Source organism: Epinephelus lanceolatus, chromosome 15 (assembly GCF_041903045.1).
Source record: "Epinephelus lanceolatus isolate andai-2023 chromosome 15, ASM4190304v1, whole genome shotgun sequence".
In the NCBI taxonomy this organism is placed as follows: domain Eukaryota; kingdom Metazoa; phylum Chordata; class Actinopteri; order Perciformes; family Serranidae; genus Epinephelus; species Epinephelus lanceolatus.
The window spans coordinates 16,008,356-16,024,141 of NC_135748.1; the positions used below are offsets into that span (position 1 = coordinate 16,008,356).

The 15,786-nt window shown below is 42.2% G+C and overlaps 1 protein-coding gene across 1 annotated transcript in view; it reads left to right on the forward strand.

Moving 5' to 3' along the window:
- Positions 1–15,061, forward strand: part of pdss2 (prenyl (decaprenyl) diphosphate synthase, subunit 2) — a 37,934-nt gene extending 22,873 nt beyond the window's left edge. The window contains exons 4-8 of the mRNA XM_033643620.2: positions 3,725–3,799; positions 5,189–5,362; positions 7,346–7,477; positions 9,828–9,863; positions 14,660–15,061. Coding sequence (XP_033499511.1) covers positions 3,725–3,799; positions 5,189–5,362; positions 7,346–7,477; positions 9,828–9,863; positions 14,660–14,815 — 573 coding nt within the window. The 3' untranslated portion in view covers positions 14,816–15,061. The remainder of the gene's footprint in view (positions 1–3,724; positions 3,800–5,188; positions 5,363–7,345; positions 7,478–9,827; positions 9,864–14,659) is intronic.
- Positions 15,062–15,786: the final 725 nt, after the last annotated feature.

The window sequence follows — 15,786 nt, forward strand, 5'->3', positions numbered from 1 at the left end:
TAATAAGGAGATGGACATTCGATAGCCAGCAGTTACTCATGTTTGAAAAGGTTAGCAAAACAAAACGAACCGAGGGCAAACCATAGTATGCACTGATGCTCAAATTCAGCTGTGTTTTTGTGAGGCTGTTCCTCACTGATTTATGAACAGAGGGGGAAATTAGATTACTGTAAATGGGAATAAAAAGTCCATCATCTGAATTACAGGAATGGGATTTGTTTTGACCAAAGTTTTTTTTTTTTTTTTTTTACTCTGGGGTTGATATCCTCCCAAAAATGTGTTCACTTCACCTCCTATTTGTGAGTTCATGCTGACTTTTGTCCATGATTTCTAACTGAACCTAAACAAAATATGTCACAGTTAAATTTCTTGTGGTGTGAGTGAAAGAAGATCTGTAGATGTGACGTTAAAAGATTCACACAGCATCATCAACCTTTGTGTCTGTCTACAGAAGTATTGGATAGATCATACAGACAATAACTAGCATGGAAATTAAAACTTAGCTCTGCTGGGAGCTATCAATTTGAGTCAGAGGGGTACATCAAATTTTAAAAAGAATGGTTAAAATTGTTAAAAGCAGATCCTGAGATATCCTGACTTAAAGTCAAATACCTTTGTGTACATACCACTGAAGGCCTGACCTGGGCGCTGCATACTGAGTCAGTGGCGAGAAAGGCAAAGCGAAAACTGCTTTACCTCAGATGCCTGAGAAAATTCCTGGTATCCTCTTGAATTCAGTAAACTTTGTACATCTGCACCATTGAGAGCTTCCTGACAGGGAACATCATTGCCTGGTCCAGAAATATCACTGAACAGGAGCACAAGGCCCTGCAAAGAATGGTTTATTCAGCTATAGACGCTGCTCTACCCGGCATAAAGGATGTTTACACCAGGTGCTGCAAAAATAAGGCCAGGACAATCATTAAAGATCCAAACCACCCAGATTGCAGCCCTTTCTCCCTGTTGAGGTCGGGAGGAAGGTACTGAATACACCAGGCCAGCACTGAGAGGCTCAGGAAGAGCTTCTACCCTCAGGCCACAAGATCTTAAATGAAGACAACCTTAGAATGCCCAATCATACCCGGGTTGGAAATTAGCAAAAACCACCATCCAAATGCTGGCAACATATGGAAGTGGCTGCTAGATTTGTATCATTCACTAGCCACAAAATCCGTGGACTCAGTGACATGTGGACTAAAAAATTAATTTCCAACCCTGAATCACACATAAATTCATTATTACATTTTTTTAATACACACATTGAAGAAACTGATTTTTTTAATACACACATTGAAGAAACTGATAGGATTACATTTTCCCAGAATTGTATCTTCTATGATTTCATGAGACACATAGATAGATTGATTAACTCCCTGAATGCAAACTCATTTTAAACCCCACACCTCCAGTTTGTAAAAATAACCCAGATTACATCATCAGGATTATTTTTCATTAAGTTCCAGAGCCACATGAGACAATCTTTCATCAATATACAACATTGTGTTTGTTTTAACCTTTATTAAGCCAGGAAGGTCCCATTGAGATACAAGATTTCTTCTTCCAGGGAGTCCTGGTCAAGATGACAGCACAATCAGCATTATCAGTTTCACTAATGATGAGTAAATTTAACTGCACGTGTAAAATTGGAGGAGCGCTCTTTTAAACGCTGCATCCAACCTGCTTTAGCTCCTCACGATGCAAAAATCCATATAAATAGACAGATGCAGTTTTAAACTTGGAAATACCCTGAGGCAACAAAGGCTGTAAACGGTTTCTTTTTCACTCATTAAAATCTGGTAATAGTCTGATGTTTATAATTCTCTATCAGCCCCAAAGTGTGTTAAACTGAGTGCAGTTAAAAAAATAAAAAAAAAACGGTCTTTCTGCTAAACAGATTGTCTCCTTTCCTGAAGCTCGTGTGTGGTCATCGTCCCACATCTTTTTAATACACAGGGTGACAGATGAGTCGTTCTTGCAGCTTTCGAAGTTTTTCTCATAAACCAGGCTTTTTTTTTTTTTTTTTCGTTTAAGGCAGTGAGAGCGATGGAGATTATGTGTCGTGGCCTTGAGAGGAAACCTATGCCGCTACTTGTATAAACTGTAAAGCAATCTCACCGTGGGGCTCCGGTTTCTCCCCCCTCGCAGACCTGTCGGCAAAACACGATCTGGCTGGATTTGGGAATGGAGTAAGGGGGAGGCAGGGAGAGAGCTTATCTGATACTTTCCAAAAAAAGACCCCCACTGGCCCCCACTTCCCAAGGCAGGCAGAGACACCACATCTGGTAATACTGTAGGCACATTGTCCTTCCAGGTCTGTGGGCGAAGCTCGGGTTTCCTCAATATTTTCCCCCGGTGGATTCAGTTACCCAAAGGGCACTGCGAGGCTGACGGAGCAGCCAGCGTCACCAGACTTTTCTGATGAACCAAGGATGTCTGGGATGAGCTGAAGGAGCTCTAAATTTAACCTCATTCATCTGAACTGTACAGGCGTGGCCTGCACTCCTCTGTCCACACTGTTCTGTGGCTGTGAATGAAGGACAAAGAGATCGACTAAAGATTTTTACTCATTCATTAGGTCCAGACTTTGAGTAATAATTTGAAAAGATGCAGCCTCTCTGGTGGTGCTTGATAAGGGGCTGGTAGTGTTTTGTAGTCATGCATGCCCCCTGTAAGAGGAAATGGGCAACTGCAGTCTTTAACAAACTACTCAGACTTCAACAAGGCAGCATGTGAAAATTTGTAGCTTCTTTCTTAAGTTGTTCATTTTTTAAAGTTTTTTTTTCAAGGTAGAAAGGCACATTCTCTAATGTCAGCTTCCCAAAAGCAACACATTTTCCTTGTACAGTATATTGATTAACTTGTACTGGAAAGAGTCTATAGCTTTGTGATAAAGGAAGTGGTTCTCTCTCAGTTTTCTGTGCCTCTTCTGCAGAAAAGCACCAATGTATAGATGCTGTACATATCGATACCTAATCTGCCCTGCTCAAAGGAACAAAGTAAAATAAATCTTCGAATAATTTGTGGGGAAAAAGGAGAGCAAAGAGGACCCCAAAGTCAGATCATCCCTCCAAAACCTTGTTAACCACTCTGCTCTCTGGACACAGTCTTATTTGGTCTCACCATCTGCCTTTTAGCTCCATTTCAGCCCCTCAGACCGGACAGACACCTGATCCGTCTCCATCGACTGGCCTTCTCTCGAAACACAAAGTATAATGAATGACGGCGAGCCTGCTTCTGCTTTATGAAAATCAACAGGAGCTCCCCTATGGCCCGATAATGAGCAGCTGAGTTTGCAGCAGTTCACCTGGTTTCCAACCCTCATCTCACCTCTGATTTATTCACTGAAGCAGCTGTTCAGACGAGAGCGTTGTTAGCTCGCGCTTCAATCAGGGGAAAATTGTGGTTTTTAATTACAAATGTCACGGATGAACCGAGTAGCGTGTCAGTTTTGATCGACCTCATTTACATCTACATTTTAGGGGTTTAATCGATGCTGTTAGCCAGAGTGATTTATAATGAGGGAGTAGGTTATCGGTTCAGTGCCTGAGTCCAAGGACACTTGGCTGTTGATGGACATGTTGACGGTTGTGCGGATCAAACCCATTATTTAGCTTTGTCTTACATATAACAGAGGATGGTGTTTAAATGGATTTTTAATGTTTTGATAATGCTTGCAGACTGAAATTTTAACCCAAATGTCTCATGTTTTTTATTTGTTTGGCAGGTTGTTGAACTGATGTCAAGTGCCATTGGTGATGTGGTTCAAGGAATCTACAATGAGAATTCCAGTAATACTGAGGTAAAGCATCTAGTCTCCTTCTATAGTCCAACTCTGATGTATGGCAGTGGAGTTAAATAATATGATGTGTGTTTATGTAAGGGAAAAAAGCCTGAATACATCATGTACAACAAAAAAAAATCAGGAAATTGTCCATTTATATACTATGTATGTGAGTCAATTGGAATACAGTGATACAATAATGAACGTCTTTGCAAATCTATCTAATTTTACATTTCATACGTCATGTTAATTTTAAGGACTTTACTTATAAGATAAAATAGTCCCCAACAAATGCACTTTTTTACTGCAGTTAGAATAACATTAGCAAGAAAATACCTGCTGTTGTAGGAAATTGCTGAGCCTTTTAAAAAATTACAGTAGGGGCCCTATTTAAACAATTCGTAGCGCATGGTCGAAAGTGCATGGAGCAAGTGCATTCGGGGCATGTCCAGCTCCACACTTGCTAGTTAAAGAGCACATAATCTGGGCCCAAAGTAAGGTGCAAGAGGCAAAGGAGCTGTATTTAGTCCCTTAATTAATCATATGTCTGTTTTTGACTTAATATGAATTCAACCAATCAGAGCGTCATCTTCCATTCCCTTTAAAAGCAGTGGAGTGCCACGTACAGGTTTGAGACTGGCACATTAATTGTTGGTTGTTGTCCTTCCATTAACTATAACAAAAATACTCAATAACACCAACATTATCCTTTAACACGTACAAGAAACAATGGTGCAGCAGTTCACTGTTTCCAGTATTTATTGAATTGGCCCAGGTTGGCAGGGAATCAGATAATCAGGAAGTTGGTTCTAGCTGTGTACAGAAGAGAAGTTACTGCTTTGTGAATGGTTCTGAAGCTAGGCACTTCTAGCTGCTATTAATAGGATGAAAAAAAACACATCTCGATGAATTATGAATAAGAAAGAAAGAAGAGTCTTTCTGAAACTGACCACAGAGCTGTCAGCTACCAGTGAGCAAAAGTTTCCCTTAATTTTACTGAGCTTTTTAGGTTCCACAGCAGTTTACAGGAAGTTGATTTTTACAGTGATGCGTGAAGGTCACCATGTACCCCAGACAAAGTTTCAGTTCTGACCTCTGCTGTTGTCTGTTTATTTGAAAAAATGCTTGGGGATTAATTAACGTGTAATGATGGAGATTATAAATGAACTCTTTTCTCCATTATCAAGTCTATATTAATAACTGAAGAACTTGTGTGAAACACTGTGTTGAATTGCTGTTAATCTGGTGCATGAAATAAAGAAAAAGGGTTGTTTTGATTTGACGACTTACAAAGAAAAAGGGTTGTTTTGATTGAGTTCTGCTGTGCTCTGCGGGAACTTTGAAGCTGTACAGTAGAAGCAGTGAGAGCTCAAGCCCGCGGCGTCTCTGCCTCTATTTGCTCTGCAGGAAAATAGTCTCACTGATGGCATCGATGTGGCGGCGTGGGAAGAGCAGACGTTCCTGTCCCACGGGGCACTGCTGGCCAAGAGCTGTCAAGCTGCGATGGAGCTCGCCAAACACGACAAGGAGTCCCAAAGATGGGCCTTTAAGTATGGCAAGCACCTATCACTGGGCCACAAGGTAAGTCCAAATCTGAGCGTCCCACCCACCGCACAGCAAATACCAGTGACGTTGGTCTTTGGAGGACAAATCAATAAGGGTCAGCTGCCACACCAGTGGGCTACTTTTCAGATAATCACAGTTGAGTTCCTTGACTTAAAGGCGCTGGAAATATATTTCTCTGTCAGTTTCTGAATAAGAGTGATGGAGACCATATGAACACACAATATTTTCAAAGTAAGTACATCTTATATTTGGGCCAACATGGTACTGAAGATTTGAAACCAATGACTGTATATAAGGATTGGTAGTATGACAGCTAACTAAAAGTGAAGCCAAAACATCTCGATTACCCCCTGGTGGCTGGATGCAATACAGGTCATAAACGGTCATAAACCCAGCCCTCTCCATGTTAGCGGATGGTACACGGACCAAACAAAAAAATGAAAGTGTAACTCACTTTTTTGCTTTTCATAACGTTTGTCTTAGGCAGAAAGAGGTGGCACAGTGCTGGGGAGCACTTCATCCCAGCACTTCATAATCATCATGATCTGCTTCCTTTAAATGGGCTTTTCTGTTTCTGCTTCTGATATAGCATATCACTCGGGATAGGCAACAAGGGGCGATAGTGACTACACCCGCGCCTTTCCAAAAACATTTAAAGAATTTCAACTTAAAAAACTTGATGCAGCCTTTGATAAAAGATGCCGGATGCAATACCTTTTCTTTAGGCCACAGCATGCAGCCACATACGATCTCTTCTCATTGAGATCAATTGAAAAAAGACCCTGGCATAATTTTTATCACACTGATGTATGTTCAAGTGTTAATTTTTCTGATAAATTTGGTTTTAACTAGTTATTTGATGTTATAAAATGTCATGATTGACAGCTGTGTGTGGCAATCGGTGTGCTCACAATCACTGGCGCTGCTTGCGACTGGGTCGAACAGGTGTATGGGTGGGAACCCCATACCGCAGCTCCACCCCAGATCACTACTGCACAGACTCTGGCTCCAAATGATGTCATCAGTGCAACATGGTGGCGCCCTGATGTGGGATATTTTGGCTTCATTTTTTTTTATATATATATATAGGAGGAAGTGGAGATGTTTCGTCCATTAATATGCAGTCTTTATTTGAAACCAAGGTTTCAGAGGCTTTAATATTGTGTTTGTTCCTCAATACTCCTCATTTTGTAACTGCGATCAACTCAAATCAATGTAAAGGAATGAATCTGCTTCAAACAGGCTGCTGATTGGCTGCTTGTTTCACTGATCTGCAGAAAGCAGCTGTATTCAATCATTTTCTCTTCTATGTGGGGGGTTGGTGGCCTTATTTTACTTTATCAGTATCAGTATGCCTTTTTAACAACAGCCTCGCACTGTAACAGATTTGATGCAAAAAATAATGTTCAAAGGGGGCAGCACTAAGAAAAAGCAGATGAAATATGTTGACTGGTAAAAACTGACAGCTTTATAATAAGTAATTATTCCTTTATAGATGGAGCAGTGTCCTACCAGTACATGAAATTTAAGTGTCTTATTTTTCTCAAACCAGAAACAAATGTACATATGGAATGTTAGTAGTATACCAGATAATTCATATGCTCAAATATTTTCTCAAATATTACTTAATCTTATTGGTGCTAGCCCAAATGTAATATATTAGTCCCACTCACAGTGCTGTGTTAGTACGTCCTCTCCTGCTGTGGCTCCCTGTAGCTGCCTGTCTGCAGGCCTCAGTGGCTGCAGGGAGTCTCAGCATGGGAGCAAACCAAAATGAGGTCTTTGAAGGACAACCATTCTCATCAGGCTAGCTGTGTCTCTCACCAGACTGTTCATCATGCTGCTCATTAACAGGGGCAGTCAGAGTGTGGGTAGACGCAGCGCACGCTCACCTGTTCATGCTTTCACCACTGGGTTGGTTTAATTGCTGCCTTAAGGTTACAAAGTAGCCTCAGCCTGATTGTTGCCTGACTGACAAATGTTCTCTTTCTTCTGTAGCTGAACTCTGACCTGCAGCCGTTTGTGAAGAGCAGCATGGGAGAGCCTGCGTCGTTCAGTTTGAGCGCCGCCCCAGTGGTTTTCCATCGTCAGATTGTTGGCCAGGAGAGATGGCGTCAGCAGCTGCAGCAGGTATGAATCGTCCATAACACTAATACAGCAGCTAGATTCATTTTGTTTTGTTTTCAGTCACTGGTGGCAACGTTACACGCACGTAATGAACAGGTATCATAGGTAAAGTGTAACAACTTAAAGGGACAGTTCATCCCAAAATAAAAAATACATATTTTTCCTCTTACCTTTAGTGCTATTTATCAGTCTAGATTATTTTGGTGTGAGTTGCTGAGTCTTGGAGATATCAGCGGTACAAATGTCTGTCTTCTCTCCAGTATAGTGGAACTAGATGGCGCTCGGCTTGTGGTGCTCACAGCGCCAAAAAAATACATTTCAAAAACTCAACAGCAATGTTTCTTTTGAGAAATCATGACCGGGTCTGTTCATTTACTTAAAATGTGGAGAGTTTTTTTGCCATGCTGTCAGTGGCACCACAAGGGCTGTTCACCACTTTAGTCCAGACTGAAATATCTCAACAACTAATGGATGAATGCTTGTGAAATTGGTGCATTCATGTTCTCCAGAGGATGAAACCTGCTTACTTTGGTAGTCCCCTGACTTTTCCTCCAGCACCAGTAGTAGTTTAGTACCAGTACTTTGCTCGAGAATGGCTGTCGTTTTTCTAGTGGTAACCTGTGAGAGGATAGTTGAATTAGAAACAGGCCACCATCAAGATGCTGCACCAAGTAGGGGCGGCAGTAGCTCAGTCCATACGGACTTAGGTTGGGAGCCTGTTCAAGTCCCTGTCTGGACCAAAATATGGAGTGTGGACTGGTGGCTGGAGAGGTGCCAGTTCACCTCCTGGGCACTGCCGAGGTGCCCCTGAGCATGGCACCGAACCCCCCAACTGCTCGGAACACCTGTCATGGGCAGCCTGCTCTGACATCTCTCCACTTAGTGCATGTATAGGTCCAGTTTGTGCATGTGTGTGTTCGAACCTGTGTGTAATTGACAAACAAAGTGAAAAACTGAATTTCCCCTCAAGGATTAATAAAGTATATTAAAAAAAAAAAAGTACCAGTCAATACCACTGAATTTATGCATTTATTTATTTAATCTGACTTGCACTTCTCTTTTTTCTTCATTTATTAAAGCTTTTCATCTTGAAGAAAATAGTTATTTGCATTTTTGTGTCACACTGTAGCAGCAGGATTTAAAAAAAGAGTTCTTGACGATGCTCAGAAGGAGGAAATAAGGCCTCTATCATGTCTACTTAAAGCACTTAAAAGGTTTGGTGTGGTGATGTGAACAGAGCTCTTTACAATATTCAGAACTCATATGAACTTCGAACAATGTCCAGAATCAGGTTTCCCTTTCACACGTGTAGCACACTACAGGAGATAGTTGTCAGAGGCGTTTTCACTTACTCAATCTAGTATAGGCCAGGGGTGGCACCTGGGTACAGCATACAGGACACAGGACATGACATGGATTACACTGCAGTCATGTAGCTAGTTCATAATTTGGTAAATGACGAGTTTCTTGCTGCTCCCTTAATTTGTCTGATGATTTTGGCTTTGTTCGTTAGCAAGAGAAGTTCCCATCTCTCGTCATCTCTGTGGACATTTTACCTTCTTCTTCACCCTGGGGCGTCCCCCCCCCCCGTTTCGCACAAGCGTCATGGTAGAAACATTATCAACACGCCCACGTGCACAGTCTCTATCTGAAATTACACAGACTTTTCAATAGGGAGTTGGCAGGGTAAAGTCCGTTTAATGTCCAGTCCGCCTGATTTGGACATTGGCGTACTCACATCCAGTTCTTCCAGATAATGTGTAGATAATTTCCATATTATAATCCATGTGTTAAAGGGGCTTATGATTCATAGATTATTTCCATATGGCTCTCAACATGGAGGTAGTTGAGCCAGTGGCTAGCAGCTTATGGTGTTCACAGTGCAAAACAGCAACAGTGCTGACAGAGCTAATGGTGTTAACTGGGGAGGAACCAGGTGGGCGTTACTCTTCCGCGACAACGCTGCCCCCAGTATCAGTGGTAACTACCATATGAGCACAGTGTGGAGCAGCAGCGAGGAGCTAGCCTGTGGGATACACACACAGGGGCTCACATGAAATAAAATACACACATGGCTGAACCACAACAATAAACAGAGAAGTTCAGATTACAACACACACAAAGGGTACATTACTTCATTCTCTGCTCAGCAATGACATTTCTTCACTATATCTTAATATATCAAGTAGTTGTTTGCTGCAGTATGAGTGTTCTGAATATTATATATAGCTCCTTAAGTTCTTCAGTTTTATCAGCCTTTTTAAAAGTCAATAAAGAGTTGTTAATTATAATGCGAAGGCAAGCTTGGAAACCTGTGTAATGTAACTGATAATTATTCTCTATTCTCTGCAAGGCGAAAACACTGAGAAACCAACTGGATTATTCAAAGGTAAGCCCACTGGTTCATATATTCCTCTATACAGAATCTGCCTCTTCAGTGTGCTGTGAACTTCACAATGTTACACAAATGCTAATTCCAATGCAGCACCTTCTGTTTCCTTTGCGTTGCATTTCAGAAAGATAGCTCCATTTTTCATTGTTTTATCTTAATGTATTCACTTGTTTATGTACTGGCACAGCATCTGACAGAGCCATCAAAGAGAAACAGGACGTCTTCTCACTGTAACCTATATCAAAGTTGAGAAATGAGCTTTCCAAAGTCAACGTGCGAGGGAAGAGGGGGGCCGATCGGGGTGCAAGAAGAGACCGAAGCTACAGAGGAGGGGTCTGATGGTGTTGTGGGGGTTATCCAGTCCCGTCTGAAACCAGAGCAGGAAGGATTAGTTACCAAGGCCTATTTGCGGAGGAGACACTGAGGCTCTGAGACAGTGGCATTGTGAGAGAATCTCCTTCAGCAGACCTGTCGAAAAAAGGGGACACGGGGAGAAGTTTGAAGGGAAGGAGATATTAGGGGACACGAGGAGGAAAGCTGAGAGCGGGGAAAGAGGGAGGGATGAAATTTTGGGGAGGAAAAAGAAAGACCTTGGACCCTCTTGCATAAAACTTTGCTTTGATTCAGCACAAAGATGGGAACACATAATTAGAGGAACTTCGTGTACATTTCTGGCATCTAGAAATTGTCTACATGATTTAGCATGCGCTTTCATCCCATTAACTCTGATAAATAACCATAAATGTTTACAGAAACTCCCATTTCATACTGTTTTGCATTCAGTCTGTTGGTCTTTCATTCCCAATTAGAAAACATCCCCCCAAAAACACTTTTTAGCAAACAAATTTGCCAGCTGTAAAATTGATCATTTGGGGAGAAGGAGAACCCAGATTGGGTGGAAGTGAATATTATTTAAAGGCATATTTTGGACAAATAATGTAAGAAAATCACACACAACATGCTTTTGCTTGAAGTCAGCGGCTTCGACACATAATAAGTCAGTGAGTAAAAGAAGTTTAAACTATCAAATCAAATGATCAATCTTTTTTTTTTATTATTATACATATCAATTTTTACGTCTCCACACTGGCAATAGCCGGGGCCGGAGGCATTATGTTTTTGGGTTGTCTGTCTTTCCACATATCCATCCCATTCTTCTTAATGCAACATCTCAAGTACACCTTGAGGGAAGTTATTCAAATTTGGCACTAACGCCCATGTGGTCTCAGCAATGAACTGGTCATATTCTAGTGGTCAAAGGTCAGAAGTCAAGGCCACTGTGACCTCGTCTGTCTCATTCTTGCAAGCGCCAATATCTCAAACACCTTGAAGGAATTTTGTTTTTTTATTTGGCACAAACTTTCACTTGGACTCAACAATGAACTGAATTCAAATAAACACAAGAAGTTTGTGCTCTAATAAAAAAAAAAATAAATAAAAAAAATAAAAAGGGATCAGCACTCAGTGAATAATCCTCCTAAGCCCTACGATAAGCTATTATGGCAAGGCTTAACTATACAGACCCGTGAGCAGTGATAACTAACATGTCTTTGGGGTCATCAGGTGGGAACCTCCTTTCACCGGTGTTTCGTCTAGTTAGTCCCAAGACACCTCCAGGAGGCTAGACAGTGATCTCTGGCGTCCCAGAGACACTCCCCTAATGCCAGGTCTCACTGCTCCCCACACTAACCGAACAACCTCCTTTACCTTACCTATACTACCACAGAGGAGGTAGACCCAGGGAAGGAAGCCTTGTTAGGCTATCACACTCCCCCGCCGGGTTAGGCTGTACAGTCTACCTCCCCAGGACGAGCCCTCACAACAAAGACACCTCCAGGAGGCTGGACAGTGATCTCAGCCCAAACAGTACTGCCATCTTCAACCAAACCCAGGCTCCATACATGCGAGCTCCAGGCAGAAGCAATGCTGATACTACCTTTACTAGCACATTCACCATACTCTATTTCACACACTACATAGCATAACTACAATATAAGCTAAAGTTAAAGGAGCTAACTGGACTTACAGGATCAGCAAGCACACTCACCTTGCCGCATGGCCTCAAACAAAATGGATTCCAATAGGCCACTCCCACACTTAAATACTTCCTCTTCCTGGATTTCTCCTGACAGGAAGTGGATCTCTCCACCTGATCTCAAGGAGTTATGTGCCCTTCTTAGTAGTTCCCCCTGCTGGCCCCCAGCTGACATTATTTCTTCTGTAATAGATAAACTGGCTGCATTTAATTGCTTCATCTGACATTTCCCTCACTGTCTTCCTCAAATTCTGTCCCCGCACTCCGAGTTCCCCCAGGAGTGAGACAGTTGATCTTGCTATGAATCCCCTACACCCCACTTCCACTGGACAAATCCTAGTCTTCCATCCTCGCTGCTCAGCTTCTGCTCCTAAGTCTGCATATCTAAGCTTTTTTCTTTCATAGGCTTCTTCCACTGAGTCTTCCCAAGGAACTGTCAGCTCAATGAAATAAACTATCTGTTGACTCACTGACCACAACACTAAGTCAGGCCTCTGCCTGGTACAGACTATTTCCTGAGGAACAACAAGCTTTCCCCCTAAATCTACTTGCATTTCCCAATCACAAGCACCTTCTAGGCGGCCACACCCTTGCCTCCTCACTAACTTATCCCTTCTGTATTTCTCTCCCTCACGGACAAACTGAATTACTAAGCCCCTATCCTTAACACCTTCTGAATTCACCTGTCTTCGTTTCCCTTCGATGCCTGCAGCTAAACATTTCAACACCTGATTATGTCGCCATGTATATCGGCCTTGTGACAAGCTAACTTTACAGCCTGACAAAATATGCTTTAAAGTTGCGGTACGTGAACACAATGGGCATGATGGGTCCTCATTTACCCACAGTTTTAGGTTCTGGGGGGTTGGTAACACATCGTATGTAGCCCCTACCAGGAATCTAATACGATTCTCCTCCATACTCCACAGGTCCCTCCAACTAAGCTTCCTCTTCTCTACACTTTTCCAATTCAACCACTGTCCCTGTTTAGCCTGGGCCACTACCTTTGCACCCCTTACTATCTCTTCCTGTCTGCGTATCTGTTCTACAACCAGCTTTCTTTTATCTTTGAGGCCTGCTGTATTCCATACCGGTTTACCTGAGCCAAGCCCCAGGCCTCCCCGGCCAAACTGAACATTACCTACAATCTCCTACCTACAAACTGATTAGAATTTGGTGGTCAAAGGGCAAAGGTCAAGTTCACTGTGGCCTGACAGAACATGTTTTTGGCCATAACTCAAGAATTCATATGCCAATCGTGATAAAAGTTCACACAAATGTTCAATAGGATATAAGGATCTAGTGGTAATATTTTATATCCAAAAGGTCAAAGGTCAACCTCACTGTGACATCATGTTTTGCAAAAACACCTTTCTGGCCATTACTCAGTGTCATAACTTATGAACAGAAGGGGAGACATTTGGTCAGATACTGAATTGGTTACCTTAATCTTGGGTGTCCACCTTGAAACTGTGCTGATTGTATAGATCTTCTGTGCTGCCAGGGGTGAAGATATGTGGAAAGATTTCACAGACATGGATGTAAACTTCAGCATAATTCAGGCAATAATTCTAGTTAATTTTACATTTTAAGTTCATCTCAAGTGTAGGGAAGGATGTTACATTTTTATAATTTTTAATCATCTCGATCCTATTTTGTTGAACAATGTCGTAATTAGAGTACTTACTAAAGCTCAAATTACACAAGATGAGGGTTTTACCTAAAAAGACAACGAATCCAGTGAAAGTACACGTAGAAAGAACAGGATGTCTCATTGACCTGTGAGGTTAACCAACATGCAAACAGAGGAGAACAGAGGCTACTGAGAGGAGGGAACATTAAGTTAATGTAAAACAAAACAAAGTTCACAAATGAGATGGTTTGAAATGATGGGGAAAAAGAATCTTTTTTTCAAATTAAATAAGCAGCGAGGATGATGCCGAGTTCAACACCTGCAGTTTTTTTAAGAGAAGAAAGGCCTACGGGGATTTCCACCTCCAGAATTCATGAGGTAAAACGCCCTCAGCAAAAAGATGTCCCAACACACCAGCAGTAAGACACAGGGAGACGCCCAAATTCACTCAGCCTGAATACTTAAGCTGCTGGTCGGGGCTGATCTGACTTGATGTTTTCCACTTCTCCGTGTATGAAATGCATATGTTGTGTGTGTAAGTCTGAGGCTTTGTATACACAGGCATGTAGACCTGTCTTATTGAGATCAAATTTTATTTTTTAACTACATTTAATAACAAACATTCAAATAATTCACAAATGTATGCAGTCACACTGAAACATAAAGAACATACAAGTCTACACGAACACTGGCCATGCACCAGCCCTGTGATCTGGTGCCGTCATTAGTAGACTGAGAGATAGGAGAGCTGCGAGAGGCCTGGGTAGAACCTACAGAAACATACGTGTATTTCCCTCCTCTTTGTCAAAGATGGCCTGCCAGTTTTTAAAGTACACCTCACAGTGATGAGTGATGAATTTTTTTTTTACTTTGTAGTTAAATGTAGTAAGCTGCCTCCAGTGGTGCCAGGGGCAGCTTGCAAATGCATGATTGTGTTATACAATGGGTTTTGTGTCATTAAAAGAATTGCTTTGCTTCGCTACAGTCCAGTTACTTAAAGAGTCCCTTACTCTGAGAGCACATTAACTTTCTCCTGGCTCTTAACAGTTTGTCATGTTGACAGCTGGGTTGCAACAGGAGTGACACAAACGTGACAAACTAACGTGTGTTTTCATCCCTCGACAGCTTTTGGCAGCAGTTAAGTCGGAGAAAGGCGTGAGCTCAGCGGTGGACTTATGCTGTTACCATGGCAACAAGGCTCTGGAGGCCATCCAGACTTTCCCCTCCTCCGAGGCTCGATCCGCCTTGGAGAACATTGCCTCCGCCATCACCAAATTTTGACCTGGACTCACACGCGCACACACACACAGGCACGCACACAGTGTCTTTGTCTGCAGAGGCAACAGGACAACAACCACCGAACGGTTGACACTTACGAGACAAATGAACTTCTTTTTGAGCCAGGTGCTGGCTCACGTCTGGAGAAGCTGTTCTGCTCTGTTCAGGATGACAGTGTGCATCAGAAATGCAATGGCTGTATCCATAAATGGTCATCATTAAAAAAAAGAATAAAAACACATTACTTCAGCATCATGTCATGCATTGTGTTGGCTCTAATACATACCATTCCTCCCCTGTGTGGAGAAAATATCACTCCAAGCTGCATTTTAAAAGCTGGCAGTTCATTACCACCTTGCTTATCAGCAAAAGCACATACCAGGCAGAACGTAATTTAAGATGTTTTGAAGAATTGTTATTGTCATCTGGAAAATGTGCCATGAACGGCAAATGATGCACCAAGGCGCACTTGTCCCAACAAAATTCCTTTTTTTTTTTTTTTTTTTTTTTTTTAAGAATCACCCAGGTTCACCCTGCTCATTACTGCACACTTCAGATGATGCTGAAATCATAGCTGCTGGATGTAGTGGGTGTTTGCCAAATTGAAGAGCAGCTCCAATCCAGTTGTAAAAATGTCTTAAAGTCATGTTCTACCAGGTATGTACCTCTGCTGATAAGCACAGCTGCAAAAAATGGAGTTTGGCATGATACTTTCCACAGAGGGGGAAACGGCATGAATCAGGAGTAATGTCATCTACGTTGCCTTATTATGTTTGTCCCCATGCCTGTGTATGTGATCCAAGTCAACCCAGGGGCGGGGAAAGGTCACGCAGCCTCTCCCCTTGGCCCAGCCAGCGAGCGCATTGAAGCTCCGCCAAGCAGTAATTATTAATGAAGAGACCTGAGCAAATGGACAGGAAATGCAGAGGTATTGATTGGGCCGGCTGCCCTGCTCTAAGCCGTACAGGCTGGCG